At 41.4% G+C, this 20,798-nt stretch overlaps 1 protein-coding gene across 3 annotated transcripts in view; it reads right to left on the reverse strand.

The window, feature by feature from the left end:
* nol8 (nucleolar protein 8) overlaps positions 1-20,798 on the reverse strand; it is a 63,706-nt gene that overhangs the window by 41,499 nt on the left and 1,409 nt on the right. For 2 of the 3 annotated variants that reach the window (XM_078209756.1, XM_078209758.1), the window contains exons 2-7: positions 16,552-16,735; positions 14,329-14,391; positions 13,841-13,919; positions 11,436-11,586; positions 10,484-10,556; positions 1,025-2,928 (exon numbers count right to left, since the gene is read on the reverse strand). In XM_078209756.1, the coding sequence (XP_078065882.1) occupies positions 1,025-2,928; positions 10,484-10,556; positions 11,436-11,586; positions 13,841-13,919; positions 14,329-14,391; positions 16,552-16,690 (2,409 nt within the window). In that variant the 5' untranslated portion in view covers positions 16,691-16,735. Of the gene's footprint in view, positions 1-1,024; positions 2,929-8,259; positions 8,604-10,483; positions 10,557-11,435; positions 11,587-13,840; positions 13,920-14,328; positions 14,392-16,551; positions 16,736-20,798 lie in introns of those variants that run through there. The other variant, XM_078209759.1, reaches the window with a different exon arrangement.

Consider the following 20,798-nt stretch of genomic DNA (forward strand, 5'->3'; position numbering starts at 1 on the left):
TACAACTAATTGCATCAATTTCCTCCCCAGTTTCAAATTTTATATTGGACACCTCGGATAAAACTTCCCAATTTATTCAGTGAAACGAAATTACAAATAATAATCAAAGTATAAATTAGTTAAATGGACCTCTCGCAGCTCACAGTCCTTTAAGCTAATATGTATGGTATTGAATATATAATTTTCAGACTTGAGAACCAATTGTTGCAAGGCACTTCCTTTAGGATTTTCAAGTGTTTAAAAGGTTGCCCTATGACTTCAATTGAAGACAATGCATTCATCCTGTTCTCTTTTAAATTATCTCTTGTACTTGGATGATTACCCCATAAAAGACCCACTGGATCACTGAAGTAGTAAGCACCATTTTAATTAGCAAATTAAAACAATGACATTCATTTTAAAAGTTAATTTCAAAAAATGTAAAAGTCAATTACAAAGAAACATTCTCCTTTTTACTATCCTAATGGCACTCTTCTGTCATTTTAGAATATTTCAGCTGTGAACTTATGTAGGCACGGCAATAGAACAATAAACACATTGATTTGTGCATTTGTTTCCTTTCAAGCTGCTTGATGCCTTTTCAAATGGCCCAGTTAAAATTAAGTAACAAGCACATGGGGAATCAGAGGGGAAGAATTCACACTAAATCCTTACATAATACAAGTCTATTTCTTTACTCTGAGTCAACACATTTATGAAGAAAATGTTGTACTGCTGTTTGGAGATTTGCATTGCTGGGTACATCATTGATGTTTTGCATGGTTATGAATATACAGTAAAATGTATGGGATAAATCACAACTTGTGCAATTTTTAAAAACTATGTTCAAAAGTGAGCTCCTCTTGTAGTATGTAGAAAATCAATGGGGTGACTGATGTAATGGTTTTAAAGCAGCGAATATAGTCACAATAAAAAGTTATTCTTGGTTGATGAAACAAACAATTTGAATGAGATAATAATAATTAGTAGACTATATGAAACAAATCTTTTTTTAAAATTACAGAACAATTGAATTCTAACATACCAAATTGGTGAGGGCCCCCTGAATGAGTTTCTTCTGCATTTGTGTCTCTTTCTGTCTCTCGTGTAATGCAGCCAGTCTTTTCTGATTGTCCAATAAATGTTTATCCAAATTTCGAGGATCTTCTGCAGCCAAACTATAAGCAGCATTGTCAACGCGGTGGGAAATATTTGGTTCATTTTTAATCAATAAGCACTTTTCAACTCCATCAATTGCAGCTTTACATTCTCTCTTTTTCTTCACGTGGTTACTTTCAGTGACGAGTAAAGCTGAGGGTTCAATTTTTGCAGAATTGGTTGGCTTTATAGGCACCGTTTTTTGTTTTACAGCTTTTACCTCTTTATCAGAGACTTCATAATCTCCATTTAGTAATATGGACTCATACAATTTATGCTTTCCAGATTTCATCTGTTCATCTTTACTTTCAGATATATCAAGGTGAAGCCTGTGGCTTGGAGAGTCCATGGTGGATGTGTTGAATTGAAGAGACTTTGTTCCTTTAAATGGTGGTGGCCTGCAATTACTTTCCACATCATTATCAGAATCAGAGGATAACAGATTATTAGTTTGATTAATTTTCTGCTTTTTGTTAACAGTTGTGGTTGTAGAATCACTGCATGGTTCTTTATCCATCTTCCTCTTCATTTTCAAAAGGAATTGATCACTAATTTTATCTCCTTTGCTATTTGCTTCCTTTTCCTTCAAGAGGCACTGTGTGCCTTTAAAAGGAGGTGGGTTAATCAGCTGCTTGCTTGGTGTCATTTCACAGTCACTGCTGTGCTCATCCTGAATAGCTGATACAACACTATTATGTATCGTTTTCTTCAAGACAGGCATGCTGTGGGAAATATTTACACCCGAAATGGATGGCAATGGGTTTACTGTAGGAGGCTGTAACAAGTTACTTTTAGAAAAGTCCAATTCGCTTTCTTCTTCTGATTTGCTGTCTTCTTCCTTAGCTGTGGAATAACTATTTGCCAGCTGTTCAAGTTCAGTTAGCGACAGGTCTATTCGGTAACAATTACTTACCATTTTTTCATAATCAGAATCCAAATTGGATTCAGAACTCTCATCTGAATCTTCATCATCACTGCTATTACTGTTAGATTCAGACTCCTCTTTTTTAGAAGCACCCTCAATCTTGGAATTCTCAGAATCTGGTTTTCTACTAGATTTTATCTTTGACAAACTTTTGTGAGAAATCATTCTCGTAGAGATAATTTCATCAGTATCAGCAGAATCAGATTCACTACCACTGTCATTTGATGTGCGATTGATACTAATGTCTTTCAACATTTCTTTCTTTGAGTAATTTAATGCCCAATGAGTTTGATGTTTTAAAACATAATCTTCACCAACCACCTCCAAAGGTATGTCTTGTGGTTTTTCATCTGTCTGACTAAGCTCTTCAATTTTACTTTTCTCTCTTTCAATAATCAACTGCAGTTCGCCAGAGTCAGAGTCAGAATCACAATATGCTACTTGAGCATTAGACCTAGGATTGCTTTTGTTCGAAACAATAGTTTCTTGTCTGTCAAAGTTTTGATTCATTGGGCTTGCATAACAAGCAGATTTAGAGAAGGTATGCTTGTTCCCTGTCACACCAATCAATTCATTTTCATTAGATGTTCTTTTGCCATTATGTTCAACTGTGTTTGAAGACATTTTACTTGATTGGAAATTGCTCTCAGAATCATTTGAATCCTCCAGATTGCTGGTAAATAACTCCTTTTTCTTAACAGGCTGTGTAGGAGCAGGGAAGTCCACATGTCTTTTCTTATTCATTTCCTCATCATCTGGTTCTTCAAGATGCCATGTCAGGTCGGTTACTGGGGTTTTGATTTCGAAATTTGACAGATGATCAAGCTTCTTGATGTTATGACAATATTTAGAAGGATCATACTTTAATATATGAAACTAGTTAAGAAAAGTTTAGCAGAGTATTTCTAATTTAACCAATTTAATAAAACACCACAAAACACGGACCTATAATTTCTACAGACAATGCTGGAAATATTCAGCAGGTTAAACAGCATTTGTGAAGAGAACAGAATTAAAAGTTCAGGTCAATGACTCTTCACCAGTTCTGATGAAGGGTCAAGGCCTTGAAACTTTAACTCTGTTTCTATCCACAGAATTTGCCTGACTAGCTCGGTATTGCAAGCATTTTCTGTCTTTGTTACAGATTCCAGCATCGGCAGCATTTTGCTTTTGCAATTTCTTCAGTTCTTTTTATCTTCAAAAGGATTATAACACACTGTGGAACATACATGGTGCCTTGAGGGCTAAAATGTACATTTATTTCTTACTATTAATTAGAACTGCACTCAATGATGCTAACTGTGACTCAAGGGTATCACTCGCAAGTCTGAGTCAGATGATTGTGGGCTCAAGTCCTGTTCTAGTGACTTGAGCACAACCTAGGCTGAAACTCCAGTACAGTACTATTAGAGATGTCACTTTTCAGAGAGACATTACACTGAAGCTCTCTTGTCTTCTCAAGTGGGCATGAAAGGTTGCATGGTATTACTTTGAACAAGAGCAGGGAGGTTGTTTCAGTTCTTTGACCCTTATTTATCACTAAAACAGATGACCTAATTAATGTTTGTGTGGACTTTGCTATCGCTAACTTGGGCACTTTCTGCAGCCTGTGGAGTTTGTAGAACACGTTAACTGCTATTTGCTGCGTCTCCCCTTTCAGTTGCCATAAAAAACTGTTATTAGATTTTGATTGCACTTCTGTCCTACGCTGTTGATCTTTGGGCATGATGTGGAGATGCCGGCGTTGGACTGGGGTGAACACAGTAAGAGTTTTAACAACACCAGGTTAAAGTCCAACAGGTTTATTTGGTAGCAAACACCATTAGCTTTCGGAGCGCTGCTCCTTCGTCAGATGGAGTGGAAATGTGCTCTCAAACAGTGCACAGAGACACAAAATCAAGTTACAGAATACTGATTAGAATGCGAATCCCTACAGCCAGCCAGATCTTAAAGATACAGACAATGTGGATGGAGGGAACATTAAGCACAGGTTAAAGAGATGTGTATTGTCTCCAGACAGGACAGCCTGCAAGTCCAGGAGGCAAGCTGTGGGGGTTACTGATAATGTGACATAAATCCAACATCCCGGTTTAGGCCGTCCTCATGTGTGCGGCACTTGGCTATCAGTTTCTGCTCAGCGACTCTGCGCTGTCGTGTGTCGTAAAGGCCGCCTTGGAGAACGCTTACCTGAAGATCAGAGGCTGAATGCCCGTGACTGATGAAGTGCTCCCCCACAGGAAGAGAACAATCTTGCCTGGTGATTGTCGAGCGGTGTTCATTCATCCGTTGTCGTAGCGTCTGCATGGTTTCCCCAATGTACCATGTCTCGGGACATCCTTTCCTGCAGCGTATCAGGTAGACAAAGTTGGCCGAGTTGCAAGAGTAGGTACCGTGTACCTGGTAGATGGTGTTCTCACGTGAGATGATGGCATCCGTGTCGATGATCTGGCCGTCTTGCAGAGGTTGCTGTGGCAGGGTTGTGTGGTGTCGTGGTCACTGTTCTCCTGAAGGCTGGGTAGTTTGCTGCGGACAATGGTCTGTTTGAGGTTGCGCGGTTGTTTGAAGGCAAGAAGTGGGGGTGTGGGGATGGCCTTGGCGAGATGTTCGTCTTCATCAATGACATGTTGAAGGCTCCGGAGGAGATGCCGTAGCTTCTCCGCTCCGGGGAAGTACTGGACGACGAAGGGTATTCTGTCCACCGTGTCCCGTGTTTGTCTTCTGAGGAGGTCGGTGCGGTTTTTCGCTGTGACGTGTCGGAACTGTCGATCGATGAGTCGAGCCCCATATCCTGTTCTTATGAGGGCATCTTTCAGCGTCTGGAGGTGTCTGTTGCGATCCTCCTCATCCGAGCAGATCCTGTGTATTCGGAGGGCTTGTCCGTAGGGGATGGCTTCTTTAACGTGTTTAGGGTGGAAACTGGAGAAGTGGAGCATCGTGAGGTTATCCGTGGGCTTGCGGTACAGTGAGGTGCTGAGGTGACCGTCCTCAATGGAGACGCGTGTCCAAGAATGCATCCGATTCCGGAGAGTAGTCCATGTTGAGTCTGATGATGGGATGGAACATGTTGATGTCATCATATAGTTGTTTCAGTGATTGCTCACCATGACTCCAAAGGAAGAAAATATCATCGATGTATCTAGTGTTTAGCATCGGTTGAAGGTCCTGTGCGGTGAAGAAGTCTTGTTTGAACCTGTGCATGAAGATGTTGGCATATTGAGGTGCGAATTTGGTCCCCATGGCTGTTCCGTGTGTCTGGATGAAGAACTGGTTGTTGAAGGTGAAGACATTGTGGTCCAGGATGAAGCGGGTGAGTTGTAAAATTGCATCTGGAAACTGGCACTTGACGGCGTTGAGTACCGAGGCCGTTGCAGCAATGCCATCATCGTGGGGGATGCTGGTGTAGAGTGCCGAGACATCCATTGTGACGAGGAGTGCTCCTGGTTCAACTGCTCCATGTGCATTGAGTTTCTGTAGGAAGTCCGTAGTGTCGCGACAAAAGCTGGGGGTTCTTTGTACATAGCCGGCTATGTCGAGGGCATCTTGACACCCATTGTACAAAGAACCCCCAGCTTTTGTCGCAACACTACGGACTTCCTACAGAAACTCAACGCACATGGAGCAGTTGAACCAGGAGCACTCCTCATCACAATGGATGTCTCGGCACTCTACACCAGCATCCCCCACGATGATGGCATTGCTGCAACAGCCTCAGTGCTCAACACCGTCAAGTGCCAGTTTCCTGATGCAATTTTACAACTCATCCGCTTCATCCTGGACCACAATGTCTTCACCTTCAACAACCAGTTCTTCATCCAGACACACGGAACAGCCATGGGGACCAAATGCGCACCTCAATATGCCAACATCTTCACGCACAGGTTCGAACAAGACTTCTTCACCGCACAGGACCTTCAACCGATGCTATACACTAGATACATTGATGATATTTTCTTCCTTTGGAGTCATGGTGAGCAATCACTGAAACAACTATATGATGACATCAACAAGTTCCATCCCACCATCAGACTCACCATGGACTACTCTCCGGAATCGGTTGCATTCTTGGACACATGCTTCTCCATTAAGGACGGTCACCTCAGCACCTCACTGTACCGCAAGCCCACGGATAACCTCTCGATGCTCCACTTCTCCAGTTTCCACCCTAAACACGTTAAAGAAGCCATCCCCTACGGACAAGCCCTCCGAATACACAGGATCTGCTCGGATGAGGAGGATCGCAACAGACACCTCCAGACGCTGAAAGATGCCCTCATAAGAACAGGATATGGCGCTCGACTCATCGATCGACAGTTCCGACGTGCCACAGCGAAAAACTGCACCGACCTCCTCAGAAGACAAACACGGGACACGGTGGACAGAGTACCCTTCGTCGTCCAGTACTTCCCCGGAGCGGAGAAGCTACGGCATCTCCTCCGGAGCCTTCAACATGTCATTGATGAAGACGAACATCTCGCCAAGGCCATCCCCACACCCCCACTTCTTGCCTTCAAACAACCGCGCAACCTCAAACAGACCATTGTCCGCAGCAAACTACCCAGCCTTCAGGAGAACAGTGACCACGACACCACGCAACCCTGCCACAGCAACCTCTGCAAGACATGCCGGATCATCGACACGGATGCCATCATCTCACGTGAGAACACCATCTACCAGGTACACGGTACCTACTCTTGCAACTCGGCCAACTTTGTCTACCTGATACGCTGCAGGAAAGGATGTCCCGAGACATGGTACATTGGGGAAACCATGCAGACGCTACGACAACGGATGAATGAACACCGCTCGACAATCACCAGGCAAGATTGTTCTCTTCCTGTGGGGGAACACTTCAGCAGTCACGGGCATTCAGCCTCTGATCTTCAGGTAAGCGTTCTCCAAGGCGGCCTTCACGACACACGACAGCGCAGAGTCGCTGAGCAGAAACTGATAGCCAAGTGCCGCACACGAGGACGGCCTAAACCGGGATGTTGGATTTATGTCACATTATCAGTAACCCCCACAGCTTGCCTCCTGGACTTGCAGGCTGTCCTGTCTGGAGACAATACACATCTCTTTAACCTGTGCTTAATGCGCCCTCCACCCACATTGTCTGTATCTTTAAGATCTGGCTGGCTGTAGGGATTCGCATTCTAATCAGTATTCTGTAACTTGATTTCTGTGTCTCTGTGCCCTGTTTGAGAGCACATTTCCACTCCATCTGACGAAGGAGCAGCGCTCCGAAAGCTAATGGTGTTTGCTACCAAATAAACCTGTTGGACTTTAACCTGGTGTTGTTAAAACTCTTACTACGATCTTTGGGCACCCAGTGCTGAGAGGGGCAGCAAGAAGGAGGACCTAGTAAACCTGCCCCTGGGCCAGGCTAAATTTGACTTTAACAGGTCCAGTGGGCAATCGAAGGAGGCCTTCTGACTCGGTTATCTCCCCCTCTTCCTCTGCTATATTCGCGGACGGGTGTCGTTGGCAAGGGAGCATGCAGCGTCTGCCAAATCGATCGTGGTCTTTTGTGCCTAGTGGCACCATGGGGGCTGTGTGTTTTAATCAAGATGTGGAGATACCAGCGTTGGACTGGAGTAAACACAGTAAGAAGTTGGACTTTAACTTGGTGTTAGACTTCTTACTGTTTTAATCAACCCATTTTGTTTTAATATTCTAAGTTTCCTTTGGAATTAATTTTCATTTGATGCAGGATCCCTTTAAGGGGTTGCCTTTTTATTTTCTCCCTTAATTTTACGCCAAAACAGGAAGTTTCCTAAGTTACTTGGTAACACGACTGCTGATCAAGCTGGCAGAGTCCTGAAGAATGTATTTGCCGACTGGGCGAACTAACAGGAGGGGGAAAACCTATTAGATCTTGTCCTCACCAATCTACCAATCACAGATGCTGTGTCTCTCTCTCAGCACAGATAGGAGTGACTGCAGAGTCCTTGTGAAGATGAAGTCCCATCTGGCGCTGTGGGCCATCAGCAACAGCAGAGTTGTAATCAACCACAATGCCACAGACACCTGTATCACCATCTTTGGGTGTGTCCTGTACCACAGATAGAAGACCCAGCAGAGGAAGCAGCACAATGGGTATGCAGTGTGGAGGGAATTACCATAGAGGTCCTTGAGGTCTTGAAGTCTCATGGCACCAGGCCAAACATGGTCAAGAAAATCTTATATTGATTACCACCTACCCCCATCCTCCATGTTGAACACCACTTGTAGAAAGCATTGAGGGCGGAGTAGTAATTCAGCCAAACACCAGTTTCCTGTCACCAACACCGTTTACTGTGGCTGACAGTCAGGTAGTCTTCACCTCAGGACCTGCAACAACGGCCAGGGTAGAATAACAGATTTAAAAACCCCCACTGACCACTTAGAATCATACAGCGCAGAAGAGGCCCTTCAGCCCATCGAGTCTGAACTGACACATTAGAAACATCTGGACTCCCACCTAATCCCATCTGCCAGCACTTGGCCCATAGCCCTGGAATGTTATGATGTGCTCATCCAGATCCTTTTTAAAAGGATGTGAGGCAACCTACCTCTACCACCCTCCCAGACAGCGCATTCCAGACTGTCAGCAGTCAATTCTGAGTAAAAAGCTTTTCCTCACATCCCCCCAAACTTCCTGCCCCTCACCTTGAACCTATGGAGCAACTGCAGAATCCCTGTGAAGACGAAATCCTGTCTGGCACTGTGGGCCATCAGCAACAGCAGAATTATATTCAACCACAATCTGTAACATCATGGTCCGTCATATCCGTCAGTCTACCATTAGCATCAAGCCAAAGGATCAATGAAGGGGGCAGGAGGGCACGCCAGGGGCAGCACCAGGTATACCTGAAAATAAGGTGTCAACCTGGTGATGCTACAACACTGAAGCAGCATGAGATAGACAGAGTTAATCAATTGCGCAACAATGGATCAGATAGCTCCATAGTTCTACCACATCAAGTCATGAATGGTAGTGGACAATAAAACAACAGGAGGTGGCTCCACACACATTCCCATCCTAAACGATGGGGGAATCCAGCATATTAGTACAACCATCTTCATGTATTGAGTGCATAATCTGTCTCTGCCTCCTCCTGCGATATCCAGCACTAAAGATGCCTATCTTCTGCCAATTCAATTCACTTTATGTGATATCAAGAATTGGCTAATGGCGCGGGATACTGCAACGGCTATGGGCCCTGACAACAACCTAGCAACATTGCTGAAGACCAGAACTAGCTGCAACAGTAACCAAGCTGTTCCAGTACAACGACAACACTAGCATCCACCCGACAATGTGGAAAAGGTATTTGTATCTTCAAAAAGCAGGACAAATCCAACCCAGCTAATTATTGCTCTGTCAGGCTCCTGTCGATCATCAGCAAAGTTATGGAGAGCGTTGTCGATAATCCTATCAAGTGGCACTTACACAGTAATAATTTGCTCACTGATGTTCAAATTTGGGTTCCACTAGAGCTATTCAACTACGGAACTCATTACAGCCTTGATTCAAACATTTTCAAAAGGGCTGGATCAAGATGGGAAGCGAGAGTGACTCCCTTGACATCAAGACAGCATTTGATTGAGTGTGCCATCAAGATGCCCCAGCAAAATTGAAATCAAAATAGGGTAAAGACTAAAGAAAGGGCTGATTGGGGCATAAAGAGCGAGGGGAAGCAAGGCTACAGGCAACTGAAGGCTGAGGTGCAACAAAGAACCTTGAACCCAAAGAACAGATGGTGGATGGAAATAGCGCAGGAGACTCAGCAACTCGCCAACAATCACAGCATGTACAGCTTCTTCAGCACAATTAAAACCATCTATGGTCAGAGTACCCAGGGATCCACCTCATTGAGGGTTAAAAACAGAGAGATGCTCAAAGACAGAGAGGCAGTCAACCAAGATGCAGCCTTCGATGCAAGTGGCCTTGACACCAATCTGCAACAGGCTCCCCACCACCATCTCAGCACAACCCCAGCTCACCATCAGGTCAAACAGCTGAAAATAAAAGTCCAAATCCCATGGGAAAATGAAATTACTATATTTTTAAAGTAATTTGTTGGTTGTAAAGTGCTTTGGGATGCTCAAGGTCATAAAAGCTCGATATAAATCCAATTTTTTGTGCAAGGTAATGTATATCTGGCCTCAGCTGATCAATTTCTTGATGGGAGAGTGCCCGTGCAACTGACAGGAGAAACATTACGAAACATTTTACATAAACTAGAGAACGCTGTGTAGGAAAGCGGAAAAGAGTATCAAAATCTAAGTGCTTGCTTTATAGATTTCTAAGTAATAGAAAACCCATTGAGGACAGCCAACTTCCAGAATCTCACAATCATTTTCTGTTTCTTTTTCCCTCCCCCAACATCTTTTGAGTAGTTTCCTCCAACCACCTTTGCTACACCTTTATTGAAAAAAAGGATATTTTCTTCTGATCTTTTTGTCGCAGATGAAGAATGGGCAACACTCTTCCAAATTTGCTCACAATCCAGTCCTGAGGGATAAAGAATTTAAGTACTTTATTTGGTACATAAGTGGAATAACAGAAGTTTTTGTGGCAGTTCCACCAATACATAACCAACATTATGCGATTTAGAAATACAGCATTAGTCATTGACAACACAAAGGTAGTGTGCAAAGCCAAGGAAATTATGGTATATGTTTATAAATCACTGGTTCAACCATAGAGCAATGGGGGTAACTATGTTTTCCTCTATTGGTGAGGCAAGATGGGCTCAATACTTTTTAAAGCCAGTAAAAATCAGATTTCTGTATCACACTGGATATTTTGCCTGAATTTCAATGCTTTGCCTGAATTTCCCTAGAAAGCATTCTTTCTGGTTGTGTCACAGCTTGGTATGGCTCCTGCTCTGTCCAAGACTGCAAGAAACTACAAAGGGTCGTGAACGAAGCCCAGTTCATCACTCAAACCAGCCTCCCATCCATTGACACTGTCTACACTTCCCGCTGCTTCAGGAAAGCAGCTAGCATAATCAAGGACTCCACGCACCCCGGACATTCTCTCTTCCATCTTCTTCCATCAGGAAAAAGATATAAAAGTCTGAGATCACGTCCCAGCTGACTCAAAAACAGCTTCTTCCCTGCTGCCATCAGACTATTGAATGGACCTACCTCATACTAAGTTGATCTCTATCTACACCCTAGCTATGACTGTAACACTACATTCTGCACTCTCTCCTTTCCTTCCCTGTGTACAGTATGCTTTGTCTGTATAGTGTGCAAGTAACAATACTTTTCACTGTATACTAATACATGTGACAATAATAAATCAAATCCATTAAGAACATTTCAGAAACTAACTAATTTAAAATTGAGTTTTACATTAAGACAATTTGATACAATTAATACATGCCTTGTGTTCAGGTACTTCTGTTCCTGGTAAAGCAGATTTGATCTTGAAGTTTTCAACACCAGCTTTCTTCAGAGATTCTACCATTTTTGCTATGCTGTCAATTTGAGGTTTGTGTTTATTTTTAGCTGCTTCCTGTCGCTCTTGAGCAAGCCTACAGCCGGTAATGCAAAACTAAGTTAATACAAAACTTGTACTTTTTTTAAGCAACTACAAAACATTAAATCATGATTTCTATTACCTAGTGATATAAATTATTGAACGATACAGTACAAAATAGGATCATATGTCCATCATGCATGTGTTGGTTCTTTGGAAGAACTAATCCCACACCTTGCCCTTTATACATCAACCTACAAAATTTTCCTCTTCAAGTATTTATCCAATTTCCTTTTGAAGATTATTGTTGAACGTGTTTCATTCCCCATTCAGACAATGCATTCCAGATCACAACATCTGGCCATGTTTTTTTTCCCCTCGTATCGCATCTTTTTAAAATTACCATAAATCTCTGTCCACTGATACTGACCCTTCTGTCATCAAAAACAGTTTCTCCTTATTTACTCATCAATAACCTTCATGATCACCGCTATCAAATTTCAATATCTCAGGAATCCAAAGATCTTTTCTCTGCACCATCTCTCCAGCCAGGCATCTATCTCCCCGAGTCCCTTTTCTCGACATACACGATAACGGGGCACCAAGAATGATCCAAAGATTACATCATTTGAGGTCCTACTTGATAGTTCCTTTCTAGCTCCTTAAAATTTACCTGCAGGACCTCATCCCCCTTTCTACCTATGTCATTCATACTAATTTGGGTGATGGCCTCAAGTGTTTCGCCCTTCTCCTCCATATGCTTTACAACCACTCTGATATTATCTACACGCTTTGAACCTGGTTCTGGCTGCACTTTCCTGATGAATCACTACTCTCACCAGCATTCAGAATGGAATATCAGGATAATTCTAAACAAGATGCACTTAGCGGATTCCTGCATTACCTGCCTGGTTCTCTTTCACTGACTCTCATTCATTTCCTGTCAGTGTGACCACTATTAAGCTGCGGGATGAGGACCTCCAGAAATGTGCTATATCCATTTCCAGTGCAGCAATGCCGTCTGCTGCCAGTTTGATCAACCCACTCAGATTTTCTGGGACTGTCCTGTATACGAGGTGCTCAAGCCAGGTTGTCTGCATCTGGGACACTTGTCCAGTATTCTCAGTCATTGAAATTTGCGCATGTGCACTGCTCCCTCCTCCTGGTGGCCAGCACCCATTTATCACAGACTCACTGAGCACACCACCCGTGCCCCCCAAACAACTCCCAACATGTTTTTCAGAACACTCTTCACCCCATGCCTCAGATACCAAAGTGTCCATCAATTTAGTTCCCAAGAGTTGGTCATCCTGGTTTTGTTACTCCAGCTCTGACACCTGGAACACAACACTGCTCAGCTGACAACACTTGCTGCACATGTAGTTGTCCAGTATGCAAGAAGAATTGGACACATTACTACAGATGGATTTAGCATTACTACCTCACCTTTGCACACTATGCCTCCATTAATAAAGCCAAGGATCCAATACATCTTTTCAATCGCCTGCAACCTTCAAAGCCATGTGTTCATAAGCCCCTTAGTCTCTCTGTTACTATATCCTCTTTAAAATTGTATCATTTCCTTTATATTGTCTATCCTCATTCTCACTACCAAAATGTATCACTGCACATTTCTCTTGCATTATGTTTAATCTCTCATATATCTGCCAAGATCACCACCAATCTACCATTGTTCTCCTGAAGTCTATTACACACCTCAATGTTTATTACACTTGACGTTTTGAGCTGGCTGTAAATATTGAAATTATGACCTGTATACTCAAGTCCAGAACATTAATATATAAGAGGAGCAATGGTCCTCATATTGACCAAGGTACACTGGTTCCAGCCTGAAAGACAACCATCCGAACATCACTCGCTGCCTCCTGCTCTTGGTAAATTTTGGGTGCACACTGCTTTTCTCTCTTTAATTCTATCAGCTTTAATTTTACTAACAAGGCTAACGTACTTTGTCAAGCATATTTTGAAAACTCAGCAACACAACAACTATCACACGATCCTCATCAACAAGTGTTTTCCTTACTAGTGAGGAGGATAATTCTGAAACAGAAATGATTGGTTACAATACAAATATATATCTACACATCAATTAGTAAACTAAAATTTCTATTGATGTAAACAAACTGAACGGGACAAATTTCCATCTTTTGAAAAAGATAGTTGTTGTAAAATTTTGAAAAATAAATTCTCTCAAGCCATTTTAAGGATACAACATTGTTTGAACTTTGCAAAACAATAAAAACAAGTAAAATGAATAATCTGTAAGAAGATTACCGAATAACACTCACTTATGTAAAAAGCATTCTTTGGCTAATTCAATCTGCAGTGTTCCACCTTTCCACTTTGATTTATTCAGGATTGACATACCTAGAATCATAAACATAACTTTAAAACTGTTGAGCTTCAGAACCTTAACAGAGTTAACAGTGGAGATGGAACGGCTGACAAAAAATAATCCTGCCCAGTCCGGTCTGCCTAAGGATTTGATTTGCTTCTTTATAATTTCTGATTAAATGCTCTTCAGTTAATATGAACAATGAACAGAAAGACAAGTAACTCACTTTCTACAGATAATTTGCTGTGCATGAGAGACAAATGTTTGCCCACATGCCGTGAAGCCATCAGATGATTTGTTAAATAGTAAAATTAATTATTTTACATGCAATTGAGTACCTTTTTAAAAAAGAACAGTGAACAAAATTTGTAACAGAGATCTGTATAAAAGGTAACCTGTATGAAGATATTTAAAGAAAATTGAAAGATACTGTCTACTTACATCGTTTTAATTCAGCTTCTGAGGTACTGATATTAATATAACCAAAGGTCTTCACAGGATTTCCTGAAAAACAGTTTATAATTGCATAATAGTTAGGTTTGAGAATAGGATACATATAAAAAAAACTTTAAAAAGGCAGTTATTTTATAATACATGCTCTTTTACTAAATCTGATAGATACAAGACTGAAGCAAATATTCTCAACCAGGAAGCTGGAGTTAATGTCTCATTCCTGACTGAATTATCAATTTGGGTATTTCACTTATGCAATGTTCATCCAGTCGAGATGGAAGTGAGGGGAAGAAAGGAAAGAAAGAAAATCTATGAGGATGTAACTTGGAGTAAAAAAAACCCAACAGTCCAGAATTTGAGGATGCACTCATTGCTAAACTTGAAGAAAGTTAACCAGAAAGATCTGATGATCTCTGTGGCATGTATTTCACTTTCACAGACATTAATTTGAATCTAGAAACATAGAAAAACTACAGCACAAACAGGCCCTTCGGCTCCACAAGTTGTGCCAAATATATCCCTACCTTTTAGGCCTACCTATAACCCTCCATCCTATTAAGTCCCATGTACTCATCCAGGAGTCTCTCAAAAGACCCTATTGAGTTTGCCTCCACCACCACTGACGGCAGCCGATTCCACTCGCCCACCACCCTCTGTGTGAAAAACGTCCCCCTAACATTTCCCCCAGCACCTTAAACCTGTGTCCTCTCGTAGCAGCCATTTCCACCCTGGCAAAAAGCCTCTGAGAGTCCACCCGATCTATGCCTCTCAACATCTTATATACTTCTATTAGGTCTCCTCTCATCCTACGTCTCTCCAAGGAGAAAAGACCGAGCTCCCTCAGCCTATCCTCATAAGGCATGCCACTCAATCCAGGCAACATCCTTGTAAATCTCCTCTGCACCCTTCCTGTAATGAGGTGACCAGAACTGAGTACAGTACTCCAAGTGGGGTCTGACGAGGGTCTTATATAGCTGCATCATTATCCCCGGACTCCTAAACTCAATCCCTCGATTGATAAAGGCCAGCACACCATACGCCTTCTTAACCACCTCCTCCGTCTGCGGGGCCGATTTTAGAGTCCTATGGACCCGGACCCCAAGGTCCTTCTGATCCTCTACCGTACTAAGAGTCTTTCCCTTAATATTGTACTCCTTCATCCCATTTGACCTGCCAAAATGGACCACTATGCATTCATCTGGGTTGAAGTCCATCTGCCACTTCTCCGTCCAGTTTTGCATCCTATCTATGTCCCTCTGTAACTTCTGACATCCCTCCAGACTATCCACAACCCCACCAACCTTCGTGTCGTCGGCAAACTTACCAACCCATCCCTCCACTTCCTCATCCAGGTCATTTCTGAAAATGACAAACTGCAAGGGTCCCAGAACAGATCCCTGGGGCACACCACTGGTGACCGACCTCCATTTAGAAAAAGACCCATCTATACTCACTATCTGCCTCCTTTGGGCAAGCCAGTTCTGGATCCACAGGGCAGCAGCACCTTGGATCCCATACCCTCTCACTTTTTCTAGAAGCCGTGCATGGGGGACCTTATCAAACACCTTGCTAAAATTCCTATAAACCACATCTACCGCTTTCCCTTCGTCAATGTGTTTAGTCACATTTTCGAAAAACTCCAACTTAATTTGAATCTAGTGCCAAGTCAGAGGATCTTTTGGTCATCAACAGCAGTGATATCATTAAGCAGGGTTAGCAACCAATCAGACCCAAATATTTTCACAGACAGCAATCTAAGAAATCTCACTGATTATTCAAAGCTTTACAGAGCTGAAATAAAGGTTGGGGTGGCAAACCCTGATGATTTCTGTTATCACAACTACAAAATCTGGGCCATTAAATTCAAATTCATTGAGTTACCTGCAACATTCAAAGATGAGGGAAATTAGGGGTGGCCAAAAAACATTGACTTGCCAGCCACACACACACATCCCATGAAAGAATAAAAAAACTTCTCTAGCAAGTTGATCTTGCTTGATCGAATATCCCAGCTGATTTTTTAGTGTGGAACTTGCACCAGAAAATTGTGGCTTTTAGGGGAGAAAATAGTAAATTTAATAAAAGGATGCAAATGGAACAGGATAGGGGATAGAGTGAGGCATTACAATTACAAATCAAGCAGCTAGATGGAACAAAAGTGTATATCCAAACTACTATCGTGCGGAGCTTAACTCGGAACATTAATATTACCTTCGCTGTCTTTCCTGATCACGATATCCACATCTTTCACAGCTCCAAATGTGTTAAATCTTTCTTTAATTTCGCTTTCAGAAACCGTGTGGTGCAGTCCCCCAACAAACAAACGCTTCATGCTTTTGGTTGTCTCCATTTTGTGGTTTGTTGCATCACTTTAATTGGACAACGTCAATGACTCCTGTGACGAAAAAGTCAAAAATACTTTAATTTTCAATAAAGTAACAAAATTAAGTATCATTTATTAAATACACACAACTTTTATTGGAGGATTCAAAATGTATAAACAGAACAAGTATATCCAACAAATTACTCAAATTTTTCTTCACGATTTACAAATATTCAAGTTTTTTTTTGTAATTTAAGTCCATGGAATGCAAAATGAATATTGCACAATAAGTGAAAAAGGAATAAATGGCATCAAAGTAAAGTCAAAGAAAGCTGAAGAAATCAATAAAAGCAGAGGTATTTGCACAAGGAACTGAAGATAACAGTGAGACAATTTGCATTTACATAGCAGCTTGCATAGCATACTAAAATGTTCCAAGGTACTTCAAAGAAGAGTTATTCAACAAAATGTGACACTGAGCCACATAGAGATATAAGAGCAAGTAGTCAAAATCTTGATCAAAGAGGTAGGCTTTAAGAAAGGTCTTAAAAGATAGATAAAAAAGTGAAGAAGTTTAAGGAATAAATCTCAGAATTTAAAGCTTAGACAGCTAAAACATAACTGAAAAGAAAATCTGGGACTTGCAAGAAACCAGGAATTTGAAAATTTTAAACTTGAGGTGTTGCTGGACTGAGAGCCACTGCAGGTTAACAAGCACACGATGGATGAATGAGATTTCTTGTGAGTTAAGGCAGAGTTATGGGTGACCTCAAATTTATGGTCATTTATGGCTAGTCAAGAATTGAAATTTTCTGCTCATCCAGTACTGGGTATTGTACATCATAGTACAGATGGTAAGGTAGATTGGATGACGTTTGCATACATGTAGAATGTGACTTTGTATTATATCGTTTAGGGGACAACATGTAGATAAGAAAAGATCCTTGGGCTACTCCAGAGTTAATAGTGTGGGAGTGGGAACAGAAGTCACGTAGATGATGCTCTGGCTATGATTAGACAAATAAGACTGAAACCAGGGTTAGTGCAGCTGGAAATGGAGAAGAGACATAGGATGAGGATCGATCACGTAGCCAACTGTATCAAAGCCTGCACTCAGGTCAAGGAGGGATAATCTACCATGGTCACAATCACTTAAGATGTCATTTGTAACTTTGATACGAGCAGTTTCAGTGCTGGGGTAGAGGTGGAAACCGGATTGAAAGAGTTCAAACATGCGAGCTCCAGGAAAGATCAGCAAGGATTTGGGAAGCAACAGCAGGTTTAGTGATGTGAGGGGAACAGGAGGTTGCAAATGGAGGCAGTGGCAGAGGGAAAATAAAGGAGAAATGAGAAAAAGATTTGAGTTCAAGGCTAAGGCAGGGGAACCCTAGGGAAAGTTTGACTTGGTGGGGTCGGGAAAGGGAGGGAAGTGGTAGAGGCAGTTGAATAGATGATGGTATCCCTGGTGATAAAGTAGTCCATGAGCTCCTCATTCTTGCTGTAGGAGATGAGAATGGAGGTTTCAGGAAAGAGAGGACGGTCACCAATGCAACGATGCACTTCCTTGTATCATCCAATCATAAGAACATAAGGAATAGGAGCAGAGTAGGCCATTCAGCCCTTCTGGCTCACTCTGCCATTGAATTGGATCATGGCTGATCTTCTCCTTCAACGTCATCTGGGATGTCATGAAATCGAGGATGGCGCTATATAAATTCTAATCTTGTTTCCTTTTCTTTGTAACCATGAATATACCCCAAATTCACTGGAAGGTATCTGGGGCTGTTAGTTTTATTATTTAACAGTATTAGAAACATCCTGCTTCCATGAAGGTCTCTGTCATTCGACGCTAAAACCGACATGAGCATCAGGCATCATCCAGGATATTTGAAGTTAAATTAAAGGTGGGGCTATTTTCAAGTGAACTATAGTTGTGTTACTTACAGAATAAGCATGTAGTCAGTAATTACAGTATCAAAATGCATTTCTCACTTAAAATTGGACAGCATGGGAAATATTCCTCTAGATTAGGACATGACAAATGAAAATAAAGATGCATGCTTAATAGGAAGATTAAGTTTAACTTTCATCCTAAATATGCTTTGAAGTAAAATTCCTTGCCTGCCTTGTAACAGATTGAGATAAATTTGAGCTATGTTCTGCTGTGCTGAGATCTGGTGTTCACGTACAGCTAACTTTACCATTTCATACTCCCTCTAGTGGACTAATGCGATAAATGGTGAAACTGTACAATGTACAGAAAAAACAACTTTTAGCTCTTGCTATTTTTGAACGAGAGAACATTAAACATACATTTTCACAATTGATTTTGCAAGTAATGACATAAGAGCAAAATAGATTCATTTTTTTCTATATCATAATCAAGAGTTTATGAAGGGGAAAATAGGCTTGATAATCTGTTGGTATTCTGTGAGGTTGCACATAGCAGGGTGGATATTGGAGTACCAACGGATGTAGGTTCTTTAGATCTTCAAAAAGCGTTCAATGAAAGTTACACACAAGAGTTTATTTCACAAAATTAGGGCTCATTAGAACAGGAAGTAGGAATAAACGGGCCATTTTTGGGTCAGCAGGCTTTAACTAGTTGTGTACCACATAGATCACTGATTGGACTTCAACTATTTACAATTGATATTAATGACTCAGTAAAAGGGACAGAATGTAACGTATCCAAGTCTCTTGGTGTTACAAAGCTAGTATGAAAGCAAATCATCAAGAAGCTGTAAAGCAATATAACCAGGTTACAGGAGTGGGCAAGAATGTGACAGATGGAATATATTGTGGATAATTCTGAAGATATCCATTTGGTACAAAATATAGAAAAGCAGACTTTTTTTTAAAATGGTGAGACTACAAAATGTTGGCAGATGAACCTTGGTGCACAGAAAGTTAACATGCAGCTACAGCAAGCGAATAGAAAAGCAAATCTTTTGTTAGCCTTTAAACGAAGGGATTAGAGCACAATCATATCCGACTTTGGTGAAACCATCACACCTGCACTACTGTGTACAGTTTTGGCCTTTTTATCCAATAAATATATCTGTCTAACAGCACGTGCAACATAGGTTTATTAGACTGATTCCTGGTATGAAGGAGATTGTCCTATGAAGAGAGATGGTATAGATTAGTCCTATATTCTCTGGAATTTAGAAGAATGAAATGATTACATTGAACCATATAAAATTCTTAAAGTGTTTGACAACGTAAATGTTTTCTCTGGCTGGCCAGGTCTAGAACAAGGAGTCACAGAACCCTACTTAGGACTGAGGTATGGAGAAATTTCTTCAATCCAAGAGTTGCAACTCTGTCCTAGAGAGCTGAGAATGCTTGATTGTTGAATATATATAAAACCAGGATTAATAAGATTTTTGGATACTAAGTGAAATAGAAACAGTAATGGAGATTGGAGTTGAGGAAGATCAGCTAGGATCTGAATGATGGAAAAGGCACTGAGGGCCATATGGCCTATTCCTGTTCCTATGTCTTACATCCAGAAGCAATAATTACGTCAACAGGCTTTTTTCAATTACGGGCATTGCAGGTAATTTGATTCATTTTCTTTCCACAAGAGCTCCTGGATAACATGAGGTATAAATTCTCTCTAACTCAATGCCACTCCATATGGTGCATTCACCTACAAAACCATAATGACAACCTCAAAGTGCTTATAATGCTATATTTATAAGGAATGCAAATCTAGTTTTTAGCACATTAAGTTCCATCAGAAAGTTGAATGGTTCAACTATAAGCAAATCCATGGTTGTAGATCAGTAATTTGTTCCATTTGATATCAAAATCTCTCTATTTATGAGGCGGGTGTAGTTGTACCAATAATAGCTGAAAGCAAATTGATCTCTGTAAAATACATATTATTTGGAAGACATTTCTATGATCAACAATTCATCACTTTAGAAACAGAAAGTGCTGGAAATAATCAACAGGTCTGGCAGCATCTATGAGAAAGAAACATGGTTAACGTCAAGTTTAATAGAACTGAAGGGAGGATAGAAATGTGATCAGTTGTATACCATGGATAAGGGGAGAGGGACAAAAGGGAAGACCTGGGATGGGGTAGAGAGCAGGAGGGATTAAATGAAAAGATATCATGGAGCAA

This window comes from Mustelus asterias, chromosome 3 (genome assembly GCF_964213995.1).
Source record: "Mustelus asterias chromosome 3, sMusAst1.hap1.1, whole genome shotgun sequence".
Taxonomy (NCBI): domain Eukaryota; kingdom Metazoa; phylum Chordata; class Chondrichthyes; order Carcharhiniformes; family Triakidae; genus Mustelus; species Mustelus asterias.